The sequence below is a fragment of the Melanotaenia boesemani genome, chromosome 9 (genome assembly GCF_017639745.1).
Source record: "Melanotaenia boesemani isolate fMelBoe1 chromosome 9, fMelBoe1.pri, whole genome shotgun sequence".
Classification (NCBI taxonomy): Eukaryota; Metazoa; Chordata; class Actinopteri; order Atheriniformes; family Melanotaeniidae; genus Melanotaenia; species Melanotaenia boesemani.
The window spans coordinates 37793594-37815989 of NC_055690.1; the positions used below are offsets into that span (position 1 = coordinate 37793594).

The 22396-nt window shown below is 45.3% G+C and overlaps 1 protein-coding gene across 3 annotated transcripts in view; it reads right to left on the reverse strand.

The window, feature by feature from the left end:
* LOC121646454 (gastrula zinc finger protein XlCGF7.1-like) overlaps positions 1 to 21188 on the reverse strand; it is a 21695-nt gene extending 507 nt beyond the window's left edge. The window contains exons 1-6 of one of the 3 annotated variants that reach the window (XM_041995417.1): positions 20778 to 21113; positions 18521 to 18712; positions 12853 to 13141; positions 12609 to 12678; positions 4011 to 4787; positions 10 to 621 (exon numbers count right to left, since the gene is read on the reverse strand). In XM_041995417.1, the coding sequence (XP_041851351.1) occupies positions 87 to 621; positions 4011 to 4384 (909 nt within the window). In that variant the 5' untranslated portion in view covers positions 4385 to 4787; positions 12609 to 12678; positions 12853 to 13141; positions 18521 to 18712; positions 20778 to 21113 and the 3' untranslated portion in view covers positions 10 to 86. Of the gene's footprint in view, positions 1 to 9; positions 622 to 4010; positions 4788 to 5384; positions 5415 to 12608; positions 12679 to 12852; positions 13142 to 18520; positions 18713 to 19190; positions 19211 to 20777 lie in introns of those variants that run through there. The other 2 variants (XM_041995418.1, XM_041995419.1) reach the window with 2 other exon arrangements.
* Between the last annotated feature and the right edge of the window lie 1208 nt (positions 21189 to 22396).

Sequence of the window (22396 nt, forward strand, 5' to 3'; positions counted from 1 at the left end):
GATCTGCATGTGAGACTTGAGCTGGTTGGACTGCCTGAACTTGCGACTGCACACGCTGCACTGGTACGGTTTCTCTCCGGTGTGGATTAGCAGGTGGCGGTGGTAGTTCTGCGGCGTCCTGAACTCCTTTCCACACTGCTCGCAGTGATGAGGTTTGACTCCAGTGTGCAGCAGCTCGTGCTGCTTTCAGCTGTGATGCCAGCAGGAAGCTCTTGTTTACAGATGCTACAAACATGTGGACGGTCGCCGCTGTGATGTCGCAGGTGGTAAAGGTACAGGTGGCGTAGGTGGAAGTCCTTTCCACAGGTGTCACAGGTAAACTCTTTGTTCTGGTTGTGGCTCTTCTCGTGTGTCCTCAGTGTGCTGCTGCTGCTGAAATTCTTCAGACAGATTTTACAACTGAACGGTTTGATTCCGGCTGACCGCCGTTTGGCTGGCCCTGCTCCAGACTTCCTGCAGTCTGGACCCCTGTGAACCAGCTGCTGGTGTTTCTGCAGCTGACAGTTATAGAAAAAGGTTTTCCCACATAGATCACACATGAATGGCTTCTCCACACCATGAACCAGCATGTGGGTCTTCAGAGCCCAGGTCCCTGAGAAGCCCTCCCCGCACTGATCACACCTGAGGGAGAAAACAGGTGAGGAGGAGGAGACAACAAACTTAAAACACTCATCTGATCTCTGATAGCTAACTCTGACTCTAAACTAGAAGACTCAGTCTGTCTTCCAACTTCAAAATGGGAGGGTGACTTATCCAGTAACTTAATAAGAGATAAATGGTCACAAATATGTTTAAACACCTTTAAAATGACTAAAAATTCAAATATGCAACTATACAATCAAAATTCTGCATAGAACTCATATACAGGACAAAGGATGTTCAGGATGGGTCTGTCACAATCAAACATCTGCACACACTTGCACCAATGAAAACACACCAGATAACTACCTCCATGCCTTGTGGTCCTGCACACGACCTGTGCCGTCCAGGTTCTGGCTTCAGTATGTGTGGACATGTCAACATGGTTAAAATGTAATATTGCTACAATCCCCGCACTATGTCTGCTAGGTGACCTTGGGTGATATTATTATGGTAATTAATTCTCCACACATGATCCTCATGATCTTATACATCACACAGAAAACTATCCTTGTAAAACTGGAAAACCAAAAATAATCTGTATATTCAGCAGTTTCTTAGTTGACCACATCAGATAGTGAGACAACTGTCTGCCTCCTCAAAGAACTATTTAGCTGAATCTCATTCCCTCTGGTCCCCTGTGCTTAGCTCCATCACTTAGTGTAGGTGGAGGACTGGGACCTCGTTGCTTTGGGGGTTGGAAAATGGTTGGGATCGCCTCGTGGAGGGGGGTGAGGCCACTGGTGGTGCCTAGGTCGGTGGGGGTTGGCCCTGGGCCGGGCTATTCTGGGGTGGGCTGGGTGGGAGTTCTGGGTTCTGGTGCCTGTGGGTGGCCACCCTCTCTTGGGTGTGGAGGGGACTGTTTATGCTGGGGGGTCTGGGCCTGCCTGGATGTGCTGCCATGGTGTGGGTTGGTAGGTGCATGCCCTGGTGTCTGGTTGCCACCCTGGGACCCCGGGTATGGCCCGGGGGCAGGAGGGGTGTAAGAGTTTGAAGGGGGGCTTAGTGGGTTTTGGAGATTATAGGGGGAGGTGCTGGGGTGTGAGACAGGGACATTTGAATGTTGTGTGTGTGTTTATGCTGTAGATGATGTGTGTATGGGTGTGAGGGTATGTTTGTGTGTGTGTATGCATGTGCTAGGATGAGTGTGAGGTGCAAGATTACAGGTGAGTAGGTGGGGTGGGAAGGGATGACCATGATCCTGTTGGGGGAGGCCTGGGTGGGCCTGGTGTGGTGCACCATGGATCTGGACCATGCTTGGGGCTCGCTGTCCTCTGGTCCGCCTGGGGTGTCCGCCACGGGACATGATGGGTGGGTTGTGTGTGATGTGACTGTGTGATAGTGAGTGCTTATGGGTAAAGGGCAGGGCTAGGGTGTGTAGTGTGGGTTATATGGGGTCGTGAGATTGCAGTAGATGGAGGGTGGGGGAGGGGGGTCAATGGCGCCCTGGTTCCTGTGGTGTGCGGCTGGAACATCGTGGTGTGTGCTGTGCCCTCACCAGGTGGTTCTGTAGGGGGGGCCTTGTTCTCCTAGGCATGGTGGGGACCCTCTACCTTTGGGGGGGAGGGGGCCGGTAGCTGCCGATCTGGCCCACTGGGACCTGTGCCCCAAGACCGTGGGGGCTCTTGCTGGGGCTCTCCTCTGCCGCCCTTCGGGTGGGGCTGGAGTTGTCTTCGTTGGTGGGGTGGCTTGGGTTGGTGCTCCGGGGCTGCTGCTGAGTCTCTGGCCCTGGTTCTGCCTCTGACCTCCGTGGAGGCGTGGTCGCATTTCCATGATCTCACTCACCACTCTTCATCATCCTCTTCATGCTGACACAGTCACCGAGTTGTCCAGTGGGTTTATATACTAAGACATAATTCTTTTATTTTTCCTGTGAGTTAGTAATCGGTCGCTGTTATGTCTTTTTGATTTGGTTATTATTTAAGAATCTTAATGACTAGCAGCTCTGTTTTTCAGTAAAGTTGTAGAAATTTTCTGGTGTGTTCATGTACAGGTGTAACAGTTTGTTGTCTGGTAATGGTGTGGATTGAAGTAGTTTCCTTCTGTCTGTGATCTTTTTGTCTCCTTTCTTCTTTCCTTTTGCTTCTTTTTTTCGGTCTTCCATCTTTTCTGTCCCCTCCGGTCAGGTCCAGCAAGATAACATCAATTCCACTGATTCAAAGTAAATAAATAAATAAATGAATCAGAATATCGAGAGGAGCCTTAAGCCTCCCCTTGGCAGAGCAAATTTATTCAGCACGATACAGCAACCAGATTATACTTTTGCTTGCTATGATGCTGGACAGGACAGGGTGAAAAAAAAAACTCACTGATGGCTAACTATCTCTGATTGCTAACTCTACCTCAGATGGTTAACTCTGACTCTTTGATTACTAACTTACTCTCTGATGGTTAACTGATTCTCTGATGGTTAACTCTGACTCTGATGCTAACTCTAACTCAGATGGTAAACTCTGACACTCTGGTGGTTAACTCTGACTCTCTGGTGGTTAACTCTGACTCTCGGTGGTTAACTCTGACTCTCTGGTGGCTAACTCTGACTCTCTGGTGGTTAACTCTGACTCTCTGGTGGCTAACTCTGACTCTCTGGTGGCTAACTCTGACTCTGGTGGCTAACTCTGACTCTCGGTGGCTAAACTCTGACTCTCTGGTGGCTAACTCCTGACTCTCTGGTGGCTAACTCTGACTCTGGTGGCTAACTCTGACTCTCTGGTGGCTAACTCTGACTCTCTGGTGGCTAACTCTGACTCTCTGGTGGGCTAACTCTGACTCTCTGGTGGCTAACTCTGACTCTCTGGTGGCTAACTCTAACACTGGTGGCTAACTCTGACTCTCTGGTAGCTAACTCTGACTCTCTGGTGGCTAACTCTGACTCTCTGGTGGCTAACTCTGACTCTGGTGGTTAATTCTGACTCTCTGGTGGGTAAACTCGGACTCTCTGGTGGCTAACTCTGACTCTGGTGGTTAACTCTGACGCTCTGGTGGTTAACATCTGACTCCTGGTGGCTAACTCTGACTCTCTGGTGGCTAACTCTGACTCTCTGGTGGCTAACTCTGACTCTCTGGTGGCTAACACTGACTCTCTGGTGGCTAACTCTGACTCTCTGGTGGCTAACTCTGACTCTGGTGGTTAACTTGACTCTCTGGTGGGTTAACTCTGACTCTGGTGGCTAACTCTGACTCTCTGGTGGCTAAACTCTGACTCTCTGGTGGCTAACTCTGACTCTCTGGTGGCTAACATACTCTCTGATGGATAACTGACTCTCTGATGGCTAAACTTGACTCTACGATGGCTAACGCTGATTCTAATGGATTGCTCTGACTTGTAATCAGTAACAGTCCTTCTGATCAAACGGTCATTCTTACTTTACCTGAAGGGCTTCTCGCCACTGTGAAGGCGCAGGTGTCTTTGTAGGTTGTATTTGAGTCCGAAACTCAGGCCACAGGTATGGCAGGTGAAGGGTTTTTCTCCGGAGTGAACCACTCGGTGCTGCAACAACCCCATCCTGCACTTGAAGGCTTTGTCACATTCACTGCACTTGTATGGCCGCCGTCTGAGTTGTGACCTCTTATGGACGCGCAGGTTGCTGGCTGTTGAAAATCTTTTGCTGCAGGTCTGGCAGGCGTACGGCCGGGCCCGGCACGTGTGGACTGTCCTGGTGCTCTTTGAGGCTCTTCTTCCGGGTGAAACTCTTCCCGCAGACGTCGCACATGAAGGGCTTGACTTTGGCATGTGACACCTCATGATATCTGAGTGCACTGTTGGAGGTGAAGGTTCGGGTCACAGGTCATGGCACTTCAGCGGCATCTTCTCCAGCCGGTGGAAGGCTTGGTGGACTCTGAGCTGCCGCCGTAGCCTGAACGTCCTGTCGCATTTGTCGCAGTGTAGCAGCTTGTCGGGGTCACCCTCCTGGGCGTCTTCTCAGCTGGTGGCTCAGCTGGTGTTTCTGCAGCGTCTGCGCCTTGTAGGAAACCCTTATCACAGGAGCTGCAGGGGAACGGCTTCAGGTGGCCACGCCCATGTGCTTCGACAGCTGATGTTTCTGATGGAAGCCTTTACTACAGAGCTCACAGAAGAACCTCTTCTCCTTGTACAGCTCCCTCCTCCTTCCTCCTCTCCTGCTCCTTTTGCTCTTCCTCTCTCAGGGCTGCAGCACAATGGGAGAAAGAATGAAAGACCATCATAAAGGTGGATGAAGTGTCCACTCTTCACATGTGAAAATGTCTAAAATCAGTGCTGCCACCTATACTTGCTGTGTTGAGCTGAGGACACTGGTACTAGCAGCCCATCACAAAAGACGACATTTGTTCCCATTTCTTTAGTTTCATAAGTGAAAAACAGCCAAGATGAGATGCCCCCATTTTAACCCATCTCACAGAAAATGGATCAAATGAGGGAATGGAAATCAGAAAGTGGGCCAAGTACACCATAAACTGGATGAGGGAGCCTTTATGCTCTCACACAGCTTGGACGGCAGGGGGCGTGGCCAACCTGTTGGATCTGTCAGGTCCTTGGCATGCCCAGGAGAGTAGCTGATAAACGACACATCACAGTGGTCAGGTGCCTTTTCTGAGGAAGAATGCTGATGCCAGGCCAAACACATGGAGGTAAAAACTACCTAAAACCTGTTTTATCTGCATATTTAAAGAAAGAAGACTAAATAAACCCCTTTGAGCCAAAGATAAAATTTGACAGACAGAAAATAGGGTTTTAGCAGCAACAAGGTGACGAGCTGTTACCTGGAAACTCGGCATATTTCAGCATGGCTGAAAAACTATCCACAGCAGTGAAATACTGAAAGTGCTGTTCAGAAGAAATAGGAACAAATCAGAAAACAGAGGATACCTGGAACAATTTATAATAATAAAAAGTCAGGGGTGAAACTTTTTCACCTCCAACCTTTTCCACTTCCTGCATCATCCCTCTGTATTCAGTGCCAAGACTGAGATACAGTTATCTCATAAGATAGACCAAACAAAACCCAGTGGAAACCCAGAGTGAGGAGCTGCACTATGCCTCGAAAAACCGACACATCAGTGGAAAACAAAAAGGAGGATCTTTATTTGTCCCAGTGCCCTCAACAGCATTACAAGCAGGACGGTGACACTTCACCCCACCAAACCCCAAACAAGTCATTGTCGCCCATACTCTGCATTCCCCCCCAAAATTCACTAAAGAGATGATGGACCGGTCCATGATGGACTCAGATCTACCCCCCAAATGAATCATTCCAGTGGAAGCAGTTATCTCTTGGAAGTTTTACTCCTTTTGAATACGTGGCTCTTCAGTTAAAAGCTTATTATAAAATAATACATCTAAATTTCTATAGACCTAAAGGACACTGCGCAGTGTTTCATGATGGTTTTAGTGACCTGCTGCTACAATCTCTGGAGATTTTGACTGTGTAGTTATTGTTGCCGATTTAAACATCCACGTAGACAACAACAGAGCCCACACTCTAGATTTACTGGTGTGGAATGGTTTGGACGTTTCCATAGTTACTGTGTGTGATGTGGGCCTGTCTGATCATTACTGTGTTTTCTTTGAGAGTACGATTCCTGTTCACACTAATGTCTCAATGGAGGTGATCACAAAACGGTGTATAACTGAAAACACGAGTGGGATGTTTAACCAGGTCTTCTCTTTAACACCTGCCCTGTCAGGGGCTTCAGCCAATGAACTTGCTGCTAGTTTTAATGCTAACATGTTAAATATTATGGATGCTGTTGCTCCTGTTAAGGTGAAGGTTGTCTCTGGGAAGAAAAAGTCTCCATGGAGAGATTCCACACTGATGAATAATGGAAAGTGTAGGAAAGCCAAGCGCAGATGGAGAAAAACACATCTACAGGTTTATTATGGCATGAATAAAGAGAAACTTCACTCTTACAATTTACCACCTGAGGAAAGCAGGAAGTCCTGTTTCTCTGACGTTATTACAGAAACCTGTCATAAAACTCGGGTCTTATTGGCTGCTGTAGACAGGATAACAAACCCTCCTGTGTCAGTAGCACCTGAACTTTATTCCACCAAGGTTGCAATGAGTTCGCCAAATTCTTCACAGACTAAATCCAGAATATCAGACCAGTAGCAGGTTCATCAGCAGCAGGTTCAGGAGACATACTGGTCCATGAAAACCAGTTTAACCACCATGACACAGTTTAATCCATTAACAGCAAAGATCTGGACGACATCTTACATCAGCTGAACTCCTCTTGCTGCTTGGACGTCCTGCCCACAGGTTTCTTCAAAAAGAGGCGCATTCCGACAGAGAAGTTCTAAGAACGCAGTTCTAATAACTGTCCTAGTTTCTAGGAACTACCTTCTCCAGGGGAACTGTTTCATGTTGCATTCGCACATTACTTGGGGGCGGAAGCGGGACCGATGTGATGCATACGTCTGCGACAGTGACGTGTGACTTTAGTGCCACATAACAACAAAACAAAACCCGCTAAAAACAAAACAACACGGCAAGCTAACATGGAGAAGGAAGAGATCGTCGTGTTCATGCTCTGCTTGATGGAGATGTTACTGATGGACGATACAACCAGGCGTCTCACGTCGAGGCTGGAAGGCTCCTGAAAGTCAGAAGATGAAGAATCCAGCGGCAGGAGATCCGCCGCAGACAAAGGAGACGACGTGTAAGTTTAACTTATTAAACATTGCGCCGATTGTATACGTGTCTTATGAGTAAACATTTCAGACGGTTTTCTACTGTCTGTGTTGAGCAGATTAGATTAGATTAGATTAGATTAGATTAGATTAGACTTTATTATCTCACAGTGGAGAAAATTCACTTGTTACAGCAGCTCTTGTTATAGAATAAAGTAAATATTTCAGACAGCGGGTTTATTGTAACTCGTGGTTCTGCGTTTCAGACGTTGCTGCAGTTCATTGAACTCCTCACCGTCCCGGCTGGTCCGGATGCAAAGCTGATAACTAGTGGGAAAAGGTTGTTCTCAATTTTACCGATGAGCAGTGGACAGAGAATTTCTGTTTGTCCAGGGAGACATTTCAATACATCTGTGGCCTCCTGAAGCTGCACTGGAGAGGATGGACACAACCACCTGCTGCAGGTACTGAAGGGAGATGGAGAACAGCCTGGATGCTTTACCTCCTGCCTTCCAGCTAATCACTACACACCTCTTCATAATAAGCATCATGTTCTGGATGTTCCACAGACAGAACATACATGTATACATGATGTACACATTTAAAGAGAAAATGTTCCATAGAAAATGCATCATTTCATTTTTTTATGCTTTTTTTTTTGGTGTGTGTGTGTTATGTGTAAAATAAAGATCTCATCACCTTTAAGCTTTGTGTGTTTTATGGACTCATCAGTAGAAAGGTGGAGGAGTAATCCGTCAGTGAAGGGTTGGTTGTGACTGAGTTATGGTTTAGAATTATGAGGACATACTCACACAGATTTAGCGTAGATGAAGGTAAAATATAAAAAGGGTGGTGAAATGTTTACAGGTGTGTAATTTGTGTCAGATCTTGGTTAAACATGACAAACTTCGTTCTGTGATATGGAGCATATTATAAAGTTGATAAACTAATGTAATTTACACCCAGGGATAAGACTTAAAATGTAGCGACCAAAGATGGATTATTTAATATTTCATAGCTGTGTTAAGTTAATATCTACTCATATTTTTATTAGCTAATATTTTATAGATGTGATAAGTTAATAACTACTCAATATTTTTATTAGCTAATATTTTATAGCTGTGATAAGTTAATAACTACTCAATATTTTTATTAGCTAATATTTCATAGCTTGTGATAAGTTAATAACTACTCAATATTTTTATTAGCTAATATTTTATAGATGTGGCCAAAGCACATCTAACAGACACAAACTGAATACTTCAGACTCTTTATAAAGTCATTTATTTTTTTATAGTAAATACAGCAGAGCAAAAATAACTATTTATATGTGTGTATATGCTGCATATCACACTGGCTTTTCCTGCCGCACGCAGGAGTCATTTGCTGCGGCGTTGCCCGAGTAAACATGTCGGTGGTACAAGCTGTCCAATTTACTGATTTTTTTCGGTTCGTCCCGCTCCGGTTGTCGTGGTCCTTAATTTATTTGTAGTCTTGTGTGAGTTTTCTACGTGCGCTGCTTCGCGTTATCTCGCGTTCTCTGACTGAGAGCTGATCGTCAGGAATATTTTTATATTTCGCTGCAAACCTTCAAAACCTCTCTGAAAATCCTCTGTGGCGTAGACGGTCAGAAGAGCTTCGACCTCCTCGTCGGTCCATTTATCGCTTGCTCTGTTGTTGTTTTTGTCCGTATGTGCAACCGTGTTTTTTAAATGTGGCGGGGACACAAAATGCGGAAATCTGCAAGGGGCGTAGCTGCCAGTCACGAAACACCTACGTCATGAGGGTTCCTATAGAACCCTGTTTCAGACCCTGCCTCGGAGCAGGAGCTAAAATGGTTATAGGAACTGGGGGCTTTGGTCCCTAGTTCCTATATGTCGGAATGCTAGAAAAAACGTGAACCTGAAAAGGTTATAGGAACTGCAAAAGGTTCCTACAGTCAGAAAGAGCCTAAGGTCTCAAAGACTCTGGAAGCCAGATCTGGTCCAGATTGTGAACTGGCCTTTAATTTCGGGGCGTCTTCCCAGAGCTTCTAAAAACAGCTGTAATCAAACCTCTGCTAAAAAGGGACAATCTAGGCACAAATGAGCAACTACAGGCCAATCTCAGATCTTCTGTTTCTAAGTAAGATCATGGGAAAAGCCGTTTTTCATCAACTAAATGACTTTTTAACACAAAACTGCTACGATGTCTTCCAGTAAGGTTATAGACAGCACCACAGCACCGAGATACTCTGACCAAAGTCATTAATGACATATGTTTCAATACAAATGATGGAAAATTGTCAGTCTTAGTCTTACTGGACCTCAGTGCTGCATTTGACACAGTCGACCACAAAATATACTTCCGACTGGAGAACTGGGTGGGCCTCTCTGGTGCTACACTGGTTTAAATCTTATTTAGAGAACAGGAAGTACTTTATATCAATAGGTAACTTAACATCTGAGCAGACAAGAATTACATGTGGAGTTCCCCAAGGATCCATCCTGGGGCCTCTTCTGTTTAACATCTACATGCTCCCACTGGCACAGGTCATAAAGAACAACATTAGTTACCATAGCTACGCAGATGACACACAGGTTTATATTACAATGTCACCAGGAGACCGAGGCCCCGTACAGGCTCTTGGTAAATGTATTGAGGAGATAATAACTGGATGTGTCTGAACTTTCTTCAGTTAAACAAAAACTAAACTGAGGTGATGGTTTTTGGAGCCAAAGAGAAATGATTAAAGGTCACCACAGAGCTTCAGTCCATACACCTAAAAACCACCAACCAGACCAGAAATCTGGGTGTAGTGATGGACTCAGACCTAAAAACCACCAACCAGACCAGAAATCTGAGTGTAGTGATGGACTCAGACCTAAAAACCACCAACCAGACCAGAAATCTGGGTATAGTGATAGACTCAGACCTAAAAACCCACCATCCAGGCCAGAAATCTGGGTGTAGGGATGGACCTCAGACCTAAAAACCACCAACCAGGCCAGAATTCTGGGTGTAGTGATGGACTCAGACCTAAAAACTACCAACCAGGCCAGAAATCTGGGTATAGTGATAGACTCAGACCTAAAAACCACCAACCAGACCAGAAATCTGGGTGTAGGGATGGACTCAGACCTAAAAACCACCAACCAGGCCAGAAATCTGGATATAGTGATAGACTCAGACCTAAAAACCACCAACCAGACCAGAAATCTGGGTGTAGGGATGGACTCAGACCTAAAACCACCAACCAGACCAGAATTCTGGGTGTAGTGATGGACTCAGACCTAAAAACCACCAACCAGACCAGAATTCTGGGTGTAGTGATGGACTCAGACCTAAAAACCACCAACCAGGCCAGAAGTCTGGGTGTAGTGATGGACTCAGACCTAAAAACCACCAACCAGACCAGAATTCTGGGTGTAGTGATGGACTCAGACCTAAAAACCACCAACCAGGCCAGAAGTCTGGGTGTAGTGATGGACTCAGCCCTAAAAACCACCAACCAGGCCAGAAATCTGGGTGTAGTGATGGACTCAGACCTAATAACCACCATCCAGGCCAGAAATCTGGGTGTAGTGATGGACTCAGACCTAAACACCACCAACCAGACCAGAAGTCTGGGTGTAGTGATGGACTCAGACCTAAAAACCACCAACCAGGCCAGAAATCTGGGTGAAGTGATGGACTCAGACCTAAAAACCACCAACCAGACCAGAAATCTGGGTGTAGTGATGGACTCAGACCTAAAAACCACCAACCAGGCCAGAAATCTGGGTGTAGTGATAGACGCAGACCTAAAAACCACCAACCAGGCCAGAAATCTGGGTGTAATGATGGACTCAGACCTAAACTTTGAGAACCACATGAAGGGAACCACAAAGCCAGCCTACTATCACCTTAAGAACATATCAAGGGTAAAAGATGTGATGTCTCAGCAGGACCTGGAAAAACTAGTCCAGCTTCCATCTTTAGTCGGCTTTGATTATTGTAACAGTGTTTTTACAGGTTCTACCTAAAACATCAGTCAGACACCTGCAGCTGATCCAGAACACTGCTGCTCCAGTCCTCACTAAGACCAAGAAAGTGGACCACATCAGTCCAGCTCTGAGGTCTTTACACTGGCTGCTGGTCCGTCAGAGGATAGAGTTTAAAGTTCTGCTGCTGGTCTAGAAAGATCTGAATGGTTTAGGACCAACATCCTTCAGAGACCTCTTGACCCCAGTATGAACCTACCAGAACCCTCAAGTCATCTGGATCCAGGTTCTTATCAGTTCCAGAGTCAGAACCAGACATGGAGAAGCTGCATTCAGCTTCTATGCCTCCACATGTCTGGAACAAACTCCCAGAAAGCCTCAGATCAGGCTGAAACACTCATTTTATTTAGATCCAGGTTAAGACACCCCCCCACCTGTTCTCTGCTGCATGGACTAGTTTTTTCTTTAGAGTCCAGATCTGCGATCTGGTTCTTTAAGCTGGAATCTTAAATTTATTTCTTTGTCTGAGCTTTTTCTTTGTGTTTTTATGTAACTAATTTGATCTTTTTTTAATTTTTGTTTTTCTAATACACTTGTATTTTTTCTGCACCTCGCTTTGATATTTGTATGTTTTGTGTAAAACTCTTTGAATTGTCTTGTATATGAAATGTGCTATACAAATAAATTAGCCTTGCCTAATGATTTTATAATACAAAGAAATACATGAGATTGCTGAATTCTAGTTTCTAAGGATTACCTTGCACTTGAATTTGATGAAAACACCAAGATAATTTTAGTAAACACTACCCTCAATTGTTTTAACCCAATTAGAAATTCACTTCCTACTCGGGCAGGTCTGATATTTCTATGATTTTTTCCCCACATTTTTTGCTTTTGTATGACAGTTTAGGTTCAAGCTTCACTCTCTGCAATCAGGACCATCTCATATCTGAACACCGGAAAGTAACAGATATGAAGCCTGTTTCCATATTTAATACCAAAAAGGTATAATTTATGTCACTTGAGAGCGTCAATCATCTTTGTTTCCTTATATTAATTCTAAAATGTCGACATAATCTGAGCACAGAGCTTCGTTCCTGACATCCAAAGGTATGGACGTACCAGAGTGAGCTGGGCATGTTAACGGTGATGAAACACCACATCACAAATCTACATCAGCACAAGCTGTAAACTTTGGAGCACGTCATGTAGACCTCAACGGGTCCCGATGGAGGGACGGGTCCTCCTGAGAACCTGGACCTCACATAGGTCTCACCTGTCCCACCTGCATCACCTGTCCCACTTGCATCACCTGTCCCGCTGCATCACCTGTCCCCGCCTGCATCACCTGTCCCGCCTGTCCCAAATGACCATATAACCTGTTTCACCTGTCTCACCTGTTTGGCTGTCAAGGACAACCACAGAGCTGTGTCTTTCCTCTTCGGTTCCCATCCTGGTCTCTGTAGCCTGGAAAAAAAACACAGTCTGACATCATCAGCAGTCCAGATAATTGATCCTGATCACTGATCGTCCCAAAGACTCAATAATCAAAGACAATGATCAGCAGCTGCATTATCAGTAAATAAAACCCAGTTCAACATAAAACCAGTCAGAACCGGGTCAGAAATGATGTGGACTTACAGCAGCTTGTTCTTCTTCAGGTGAGGGTGTGTCTGGAAGCTCACTGGGTTTCAACATCCTGTGTGGATCTGTACTGTTTCCTAAAAACCACATTCAGCCTGAAACATCAGCCGGATCAGGTTTCTCCTGCAGCTCCCTGGACGGATCTGGGTGTTCTGGCCTGTGATTGGCTGCGGAGCGGCGGCTGGCTGAAGATGACCACAGGGACCTGGAGTGCCGCCGCTGGGGTGTCCCGAGCCTAGGACTGCCCAGGCCACAGCCAGACTGTCGGGTGACGGAGAAGGTTGGACTGCAGAGAGAAACGTGAATGTTCTGTTCAGGTTGTCTTTAAATTCAAACACTGTTGTGATGTGAGAGGAAGCAGAGGTGTGCAATCTTGGGTTCCTCACGATTCTGTGATGATTCAGGATGCTTTGATTCAATTATTAAACTATTATAAGGATTTTCATGCCTCTTTTTCCCCATTCAGGGTTTTTTTCCTCACCACGTGGCCTACTCCATACTTTTAATCATTCAATATCCCTTAATTCTAGTAACAAAACAAACTTATCCACTTTTATTTATGTTAAACATGTCAGACCTGATCACTGAGGACCACGACGTGGATGAGTACAGAGGACTGATGCTGGACTCCGTGGACTGGTGTCAGCAAAACCACCTCCAAGGACATGGTGATGGATTTATATAGATGCTGGTCTGCTGTCCCCTCACCGGTGAACATCCAGGGAACAGACATTGAGTACCTGGGTGTTCACCTAGACCATAACTGGACTGGACTCACACCACAGACCACTGGACAGGAAGGGTCAGTGCAGGTTTTTCTTCTGAGGAGACGGCGGTCTTTTGGAGTGAAGGGGGCTCCTGAGGACCTTCTATGACTCTGTGGTGGATCAGCCATCCTGTACGGTGAGGTCTGCTGGTGCAGCAGCATCACAGAGAGGGAGAAGCGGACTAAGTCATCAGGAAGTCCTGCAGGACTGGACCATGAGTCCAGCTTCAGGGACTGATTGAATCCATCCTCATCTCTTACAAGCTCCTACAAGGTTGATATTGGTAAACTCAGTATAACTGTCAAAACAATCAACTTTTATGTCTTGAAGTCATTTAAATGCCAAACAACAGCTTTGAGACAACAATGGCGGCTTCCCATCCTCGTAACCAGTCGGCAAAACAACAACGTAACCCTGCTCAATCAAGCACGCCGTCGGCCGCAGTGGCTAGCTCGGCCGCAGTGGCTAGCTCGGCCGCAGTGGCTAGCTCGGCTGCACTCGACGGCTCGACTAGCAGTAATTCGCTAACACAGCAGATGTTCTCTGACTCACTCACCTCCCTCCAAGACTCTCTGTGCCTAAGATTGGCGCCGCCATTCAGACGCTGCGTACTGATCATAAATTAGACTCCGTGAGGAGCGAGCTGGCAACGGCGATCACCAGCATACAGGCCTCATTAGCATCACATGCTACCCGACTGAAGGAGCTGGAGAAAGCTGCCGAATATACCGGTGACTGCGCCACCATCTCTCAACTTCAAGGTGATGTGAAGGAGCTGTGGGTAAGTGGGAGGATTTGGAGGCCTTCCAGGGGAAATAATTTGGCTTATGGGTGTTGAGGAAGGTGGAGAACAGGCAGCCTACACAGTTCGTGTCTATACTTTTGAAAGATGTCCTGAACCTGAGCGAAGCCCCATTGCTGGACAGAGCCCACAGATCACCACGTCCAAAACCAAACCTGGAGACCCCTGTGTGTGTTTATCTTGTGTGTGCACTACATACACATGTGAGGGATGAAATAGTGCCTGCTTCAGAGGGAAGACGCTCCATATTTATCCTGACTACACCACGGCCGTTGATGAGGAAAAGAGCGCCGTTTTGGAGACGTGAACAAGAAGCTGACATCCATAGATGAAGCCAACGGGCTTGCGATTTTCCGGCTACACTCCGTGTTACTCTCCTGGGAATAAGGGAACGTACTTTCAAGGATCCCGCCCTAACAATGGACTTCATCTCCAAACCATCTCTGACATTATCCATAAATCCAAACCTTCCACATGTCACCTTGATCCACTTCCCTCCATCCTGGTTAAATCCTGCTGCTCCTCACTTGCGCCTCTCATTACCAAAATCATCCATTCTTCATTGACTTATGGTTTGGTCCCTTCTTCACTCAAATCTGCCTCAGTCACGCCCATTTTGACGAAACCTGGCCTGGACCCAACCAACTTCATCAACCTTCGTCCCATATCCAATCTCCCCTTCATTTCCAAAATTTTAGAAAAATCTGTTGCCTCTCAACTTCATAATCATCTGCTGTCCAACAATATTTATGAGCAGTTTCAATCTGGCTTCCGTCCCCTCCACAGCACCGAGACTGCACTTATCAAAATTTCTGATGACCTACTCATGGCTTCCGACTCTGGACTGCTTTCCATCCTCATTCTCCTGGACCTCACAGCAGCCTTGATACCATTTCTCACGCTACTCTTCTAAGTCGACTCTCATTTTCTTGCATCACTCACACCCCAATAGCCTGGTTTACTTCATATCTCTCTGATCGAACACAGTTCATACAACTCAAATCTCATAAATCTATTTCCTACCCCGTTTCCGCTGGAGTGCCCCAAGGTTCTGTACTGGGCCCCCCTCCTTTTTATCATCTACATACTCCCACTCGGCCACATCCTTCGTAAATATAATATCAATTTCCACTGCTACGCTGGACGACACCCAGCTCTACCTCTCAACCTCAACCATCTGCTCGCTCCCGCCAACCGCCCTTCACCCTCTGTCTTGAAGAAATCCAGTCTTGGTTCTCATCCAACTTTCTAAAACTAAACAGCTCTAAAACGGAAGTCTCTTGGTAGGCACACCTCACACCCTATCCAAAGCCAATAAATGTTTCATTACTCTTGATAACTCAACTGTCCTCCCCTCCCCTCAGGTTAAGAGCTTGGGTGTCGTCCTCGACAGCACATTGTCCTTCCAGTCTCACATTAATAACATCACCCGGTCCGCCTATTTCCACCTACGTAATATTTCTCGTCTCCGTCCTTCCATCCACTTCCCAAACTACTGCCATTCTTGTTCACAGCCTGATCACATCCCGCATTGACTACTGCAATTCACTTCTTTTGGCCTCCCCAATAAGGTCCCTCCAGAAGCTGCAGCTCCTCCAAAACTCTGCCGCACGTGTTATCACTCGGACCCCCATTGCTCATCATATCACTCCCATCTGCAACAACTCCACTGGCTCCCCATCAAACATAGGATCATCTACAAAATACTGATCATCACTTTTAAGGCACTCCATAACATGGCTCCATCTTACATCTCTGATCTCCTTTCATCCACACACCCCTTCCGCACACTGCGTTCCTCCCATACCCATCAGCTTTCCGTTCCCCCGGCACGTCTGGCAACAATGGGAGCAGGGCGTTTAGTCGCTCGGCTCCTCATCTCTGGAATTCCCTCCCTCCTGATCTCCGTACAGTGGACTCCTTCCTTCTCTTCAAATCCAGACTCAAAACTCATCTGTTCAGACAGTCTTATCCCCCCTAAGTCCATATACATCTTTCACAGTGTTTCCTTCCTCTATCACTTATTCTGTTTTGTGCTTTTAATGTTTTGCTTACTTTTAGTGTCTTATGTTTGTACAGTGTCCTTGGGTGCTTTGATAAGGCGCTTTTTTAAAATAAAATGTATTATTATTATTATTATATTCATCAACATCGAGACACACAACTCCAATCCAAGGACGAGACACAACCCACATCCTCTTCCCCCAGACATGAATACAGCGGCTGGACTTTGCTGCTTGAAGGACCTTCACGCTGTGGTCCAGCGTTGCTGCTCTTACATGTGGTGGACAGCAAGTAGGCGAGCTTCTCCCTCTCCTTCTTCCTTGTCATCATTTGTTGCACGGCACACTTATAATCCTGTGGAACGCTGTAGGTTTGGTAAACTACCAGCAGCGGGACGGATGCTGTATGTCGCTGGTATATTTGAACACAGTGCTTGGCTTGTGCTGTGATGTGGAGAATACTCCAACACCACCTGATGTACACACACCGTTCTGTTCACACTTCATGGCTGTTCCGTAGACAGTTCAGATGATTTTGGTTGTATTATAAACAGGTGTCAGGACATATCATTATAACAGCTCTATTTTATGGCATTAATAGGTTACAAAGCCCCACAGGAACGTTAACATTAGCTAGCTGGAACGTCCGTGGGCCGGGGGAGACCCACCAAGCTTAATAAGGTTCGCTCTCATCTTGATAGCCTGGAAGTAAAAGTGGTGTATCTGCAGGAAACCCATTTAAAAAAGTCGGATCATACAAAGATACGCAGACGTTGGGAAGCATGATGGTCTCGCTCTCTCTTCAGTAAGCAGGACGAGAGGGCTGTTCTGGTTCATAAATCTCTCCTGTTCAGCGCCTCAAACATCATGGCGACCCTCAGGTTGTTACCTAGTAGTACGCTACATCGTTGTTATCGGTCTTATTGGTAACACTCCTGTCATATTATTTCGACTGTTGCCTCGATCCAGTGTTGGACCGGTCCTCATCTAAGCCCTCCAAACTACCTAAATCTGCCCGTGTGATTAATTTTTTTCTTAAAGACTACGCTCTTTTAGATCTGTAGTGAAGCATGAACCCCACTGCTCGGACCCACGCCTTTTTTCTCAGGTTCATCAGACATTTTCCCGGATTGATTATTTTCTAGTTGATAATAGATTATTTTCTTCAGCCGAAGCATGTCTATGCAACGCTGTAGTCATATCAGACCACTCCCCTCTCACAACCTCTTTGAGGTTTGCACACAGTACTCCTGGACCTCGCTGGAGACTTGCTTCTGTTGCATTGTCCCAGGAGGAGTTTGTTAACTTCATAGCTGAGCAAACAGAATTCTTTGTTGAGGTTAATTCCTCTCCGGACACCTCCTGCAGCACTCTATGGGAGTCACTAAAAGCGTATTTTAAGAGGCCAAATAATTTCATATAAACCTTATAATAAGAGACAAACTAAGAACAAAATGTCAGATATAACTCCCCGTACTTTACAATTTGAACGGGCATACACAAACGCCCCCCTCATCCGACTTATTGAAGGAATTTCTGCTTGAGAAAAATAATTGACTCCTTATCAACCACTGCAGCAGAGAACATGCTCTGGAGATCTCGACATACATTTCATGAATCTGGGACAAAGCCAGTAAGACGAGCAGCTGCCTCACAATTTATCACAAAGAGTCAAACAGCATGCATGGCTGTAAAATTATAAATGTTCTATAGCTCGATTTTATTCTTCTGAGCTTGACTCATGCACCACATTCCAAAGTTTCTTTGAAAGCTTGAAGATGCCACTATTTCTGAAGAGTCCAAGACCTTATTAGATGATCCGATTACTGATCTGGTGAACTGACTGTGGCTATTAAAGCACTTCAGAGTGGCAGGATGTCAAGACTGGTCCGTCCCCTCTAAAGTGTGTTCTGGGCAGCAAAAGCCACTCTTATGTTCCGGCCACACTTTGCAGCTGAGTTCCTGTCATGTAATTATTAAGGAAAATAATTGATTTTGAATATTTACGAACTGTAACTGAATCAACATGTTGCATGTGATGAATCAGTTAAATAGTGAATGGCCCACCCCTAGAGCGATGAGTGGAAACTCACCTGAATTTCATGGACCACCTGGTTCTCAGAGCATGCACAGGGTTTCTGTGGTTTTTCACACTCAAGGAGACTGACTTTGTCCTTCAGAGCTTTGTTTTCGCTCATCATACTGCCGTACAGCTCTCTGAAAATGCTGCATATATTACGAGACGCCTCTCTGGACATGGCAGTCAATACGGAGGTCAGCTGAGCCTGCAGAAGGGGAAGAAACCAAACTCTGATCCAGGTTTTTAAAACACCCCACAGATCCCCTGCAAGAAGGTAGGTGGTGGTACAGCGCCAGCATGTAAAGAACCTGAGTTCAGGGTTTCAGGGCTGGCTGGCTCCAGCATATGCTGCATACGGCGAGAGGTGGCCTGCTCCTGCCAGGGCTCCAGACTAACTGTTTTTACCAGGAGCACAGGGGCCCCCCAACTTAAATTTTTTAGGAGCGCAAGCAGAAATTTAGGGGTGCACCCTGAAATCGCCCTTGCTAGCAATATTCACATTTCCTCCATTTTCACTTTATCAGTGATAAAACCTGAAGGATAAATTCAGAAATGACAATGTTTACAATTCACAGTTTTTGTGCAGCAGTTGACATAAAAAAAACATTCTTACTGTCCGCACGAATACAAAACAAGTAGACACAGAACTTATCAATACAAATCAGATTTGATTTGATTTTCACTTCTGTAGTCGAAGCAGAACGACATCTTTGTCCCCATCTTCCCCCACAGGACCTGGTACGACTGGTCCATGTAGTTCCTGGTAACAAACAGCTTCAGGGACTGATGCTCCTCCAGCTGCTGTTTCCCACTCCTCAGTAAGAACAGCAGCTATGGCTGTCCTACAAGTCGCTAACTAGGCATCATCAGCCCTGGTACATAAGTTTGGATGCTGCCATAGAGAGGGATGGAAAGGCAAACATGATAAAAAGACAACCTAAAATGTTTAGAACAGCAAAATAAATATATAAAATAATTCTGTCAATATTTTCTTTATTTTTTAGTTCAGTTATTTTTAAATTAGGAGTCTGGAGCATGTTTAAATATTTCCTCCACACTCTTCATTAACAGCCGTTACTGTGACGGTAAACAGCAGGATCCTCCAGCAGCAGCTTCTACGTTTCATTTCCAGCCTGCTCATGAAACAGAGGGGAACGTCCTCCTGAATGCAGCTGCTGCTGCTAGAAGACCAAGCCTCGTTATGAGAGGGTCTGCACAGCACCGCTCCTCGTTGGGAAGATAAACTCCCTTCATTCACCTCCGTCTCCAAAAGTCTCCAATAACACCAGAAAAACCGCTAAAGGGTCTGAAAACTCGCTAAATACAGCCACCAAGACAGAGTTGGTAATAAATTCCCCCAAGACCCCGCCTCTTTCCACACATAAACCAATCACAGTGTTCATTCGTCCCGCTCACACACTCATTGCTGTCGTCTTCTCTCGTTGGTGTTTGTCTCTTTTTTCTCGTATGAAGTTAGTTTGAGGCAAACCAGCAGCTAATTTGTTTTTACTGTGAACTAAAGGGCTGAAGAGGGAGCAGAAGGTTGTTAGCGACTAAATAAATTCAGTTATAACTCCTACAAGAAAAAGACCGCTAGATGTTTCATCAGCGTTGTAGAGTAGATGAAACATTCACTCGCATTTCTCACATTTTAGTCACAAAATACGACCGTTTGGTCCCAGTTTGGAGCCCTGTCTGCGTACGCTGCGTACGCTGCGTACGGCGAAGGCCGGCTGGCTCCTGTGTAGGCTGAGGGCTGGTTGTCTTTGACAATATTTGTACAAAGAATATGTGTAATTGTGTAAGCAGGCTTAGTATTATTTATATTGTTTTGTTTTCAGCAGCAGTTATTTGGACACAGCAGTATCAGTCTGTTAGCAAAGAGACGTAGATGGGACATAACATTGCTCTTTATATAAACACAGCACATCTTTGTTATACATTTGGAAAAAACAAACAAAACAAACAAAACAAAAAAAAAAAACAATAACAACAACAACAAAAAAGATCCTGAGTGATAGGGACCTGGGCGCCAGTACAGTTCCCCACGTCTAGCCTCGCCCCTGATGATTATGATTCTGTCGGAGTGTGAGGAAGAGGAAGTGGGGGGAACGAAGTAAAGACGAGGAAGAACAGGGTGGGTTGGGTTGTTTCTTTAAGCTAGCCCTAGCTAGCTTAATCTAGCCTAACACGGAAGTACCAGCGGGATTTCGCTCCGGAACTCCAAGGCCCTCAGACTGACTCTCTCCCTGCACACACCGACTTCTCACCCAGTTGTGGCCGCCGGCGGTCTCCTCCTGTCCCAGCCGCTGCAGGACAGAAACGGCATACTCCACCGCCACCTCCATGATCAGTTCCGTCTGCGAGGAGAAAGTTTCCACCGCCATAAACTGCTCTTTGTTCCGCTGCATGACGGCGCGCAGCCCCGCTGCCGTTACCGGAGAGTTTACCAAGGACCGGAGCCGCCGCTCCGCTCAGAGATAAGCTATGGAACCGGAACAGCCGGTACCACAGCAGTACTTTTGAAACTCTTAACTAATCCGGCAGGATGGTTGTCCCTCAATCAAACATGGCGTCCCAAATCTTTGTTTACATCCGGGTCACTGCCTCTTCTTCTGTGGCTGAAATTCAGTATAATCCTGCCCTCTAGTGGTCCCAACCAGTACCCTTCCTTCTGACAGCACAACAGGGTTTGTCTTAAAGACAAATTTGCACAAACAACATTTAAAAATAAAGTTTAACTTTATTAACCCTCTGTGCCATTCAGAACCATTTTAACCATTTATAGTAATTTCTATATTACTAAATACATTCAGACTACTACACTGATTACCCACATACTACCCCAAGCTGTTGTAATAATACCAACATCTACTCATACACATGCAATTCATTCATTTTGAGTCTTGAGTGCTTTTTATAGCTGCTATTTATATTGTGTTCTTTTATTGTATTCTTTATTTACACTTCTAAAAAATGTTACTTCTATGTGTGCACATTTACGGAGCTGCTTTTAAATCTCATTGTACTCTGTATAATGACAATAAAGGCTTTTTATTATATTCTAAGGACGGCCACCCGGACCAGCTGGAGTTGGAGAGAACAGGAAAGAAGGTTCAACGAGTACCATTACCCTAAGTCAGGGATACCTACTGAGAATTATTATTATTATTATTATTATAATTATTACTGCAACTGAATTTTTAATGTAACATTTGCTCAGCACTCAACTAAGCAAATGTTAAAACTAGCTTTCTACAATAGCAAAAAAATCTAATAAAACAACATAAAAACACAAATATTGAAATGTGATTGTAGGACAGCGCAGGGCCAGGGGTGCAGATGTGGGACTAGCACAATTACATCACTGACTGGCTGCACGAATGTTCATTCTTTACAAGTAACCTTTTGCACAAGTTGCATCTTTGCTTCAATATGACAATGAAGGCCCCCTATTCTGTTCTATTCTATTCTATTCTATTCTATTCTATTCTATTCTATTCTATTCTTTTCTGTTCTATTCTATTCTATATCATAGTTTAAAAAGACCCCTTCAACCCATAAAGACCCGACCCATGAAAAAATTGTAAGAAAAGTCCAATTTTTTTTCAATATGAGGTCTTTATTTGGCCCTTTAATAAAATGTAACAAAAAAAAAAAAAAAAAAAAATTAAATTTTGTTTGGGGGGGGGGGGGGGGGGGGGGGGGTATCTACCATTTATTACCATGTGATAGTTTAAAAATATTAAAATGTGGTTTTCTGCTTCTGGGTATCTATTAGGGAACAGAAGACAAGTATAAGATTGTGTTCAACAGGATTCTAAGCAAAGTTTTTACCATAGGCTGAAGCAAAATGTCTCAGAAACTGTATGTGACAAATATGTCACGT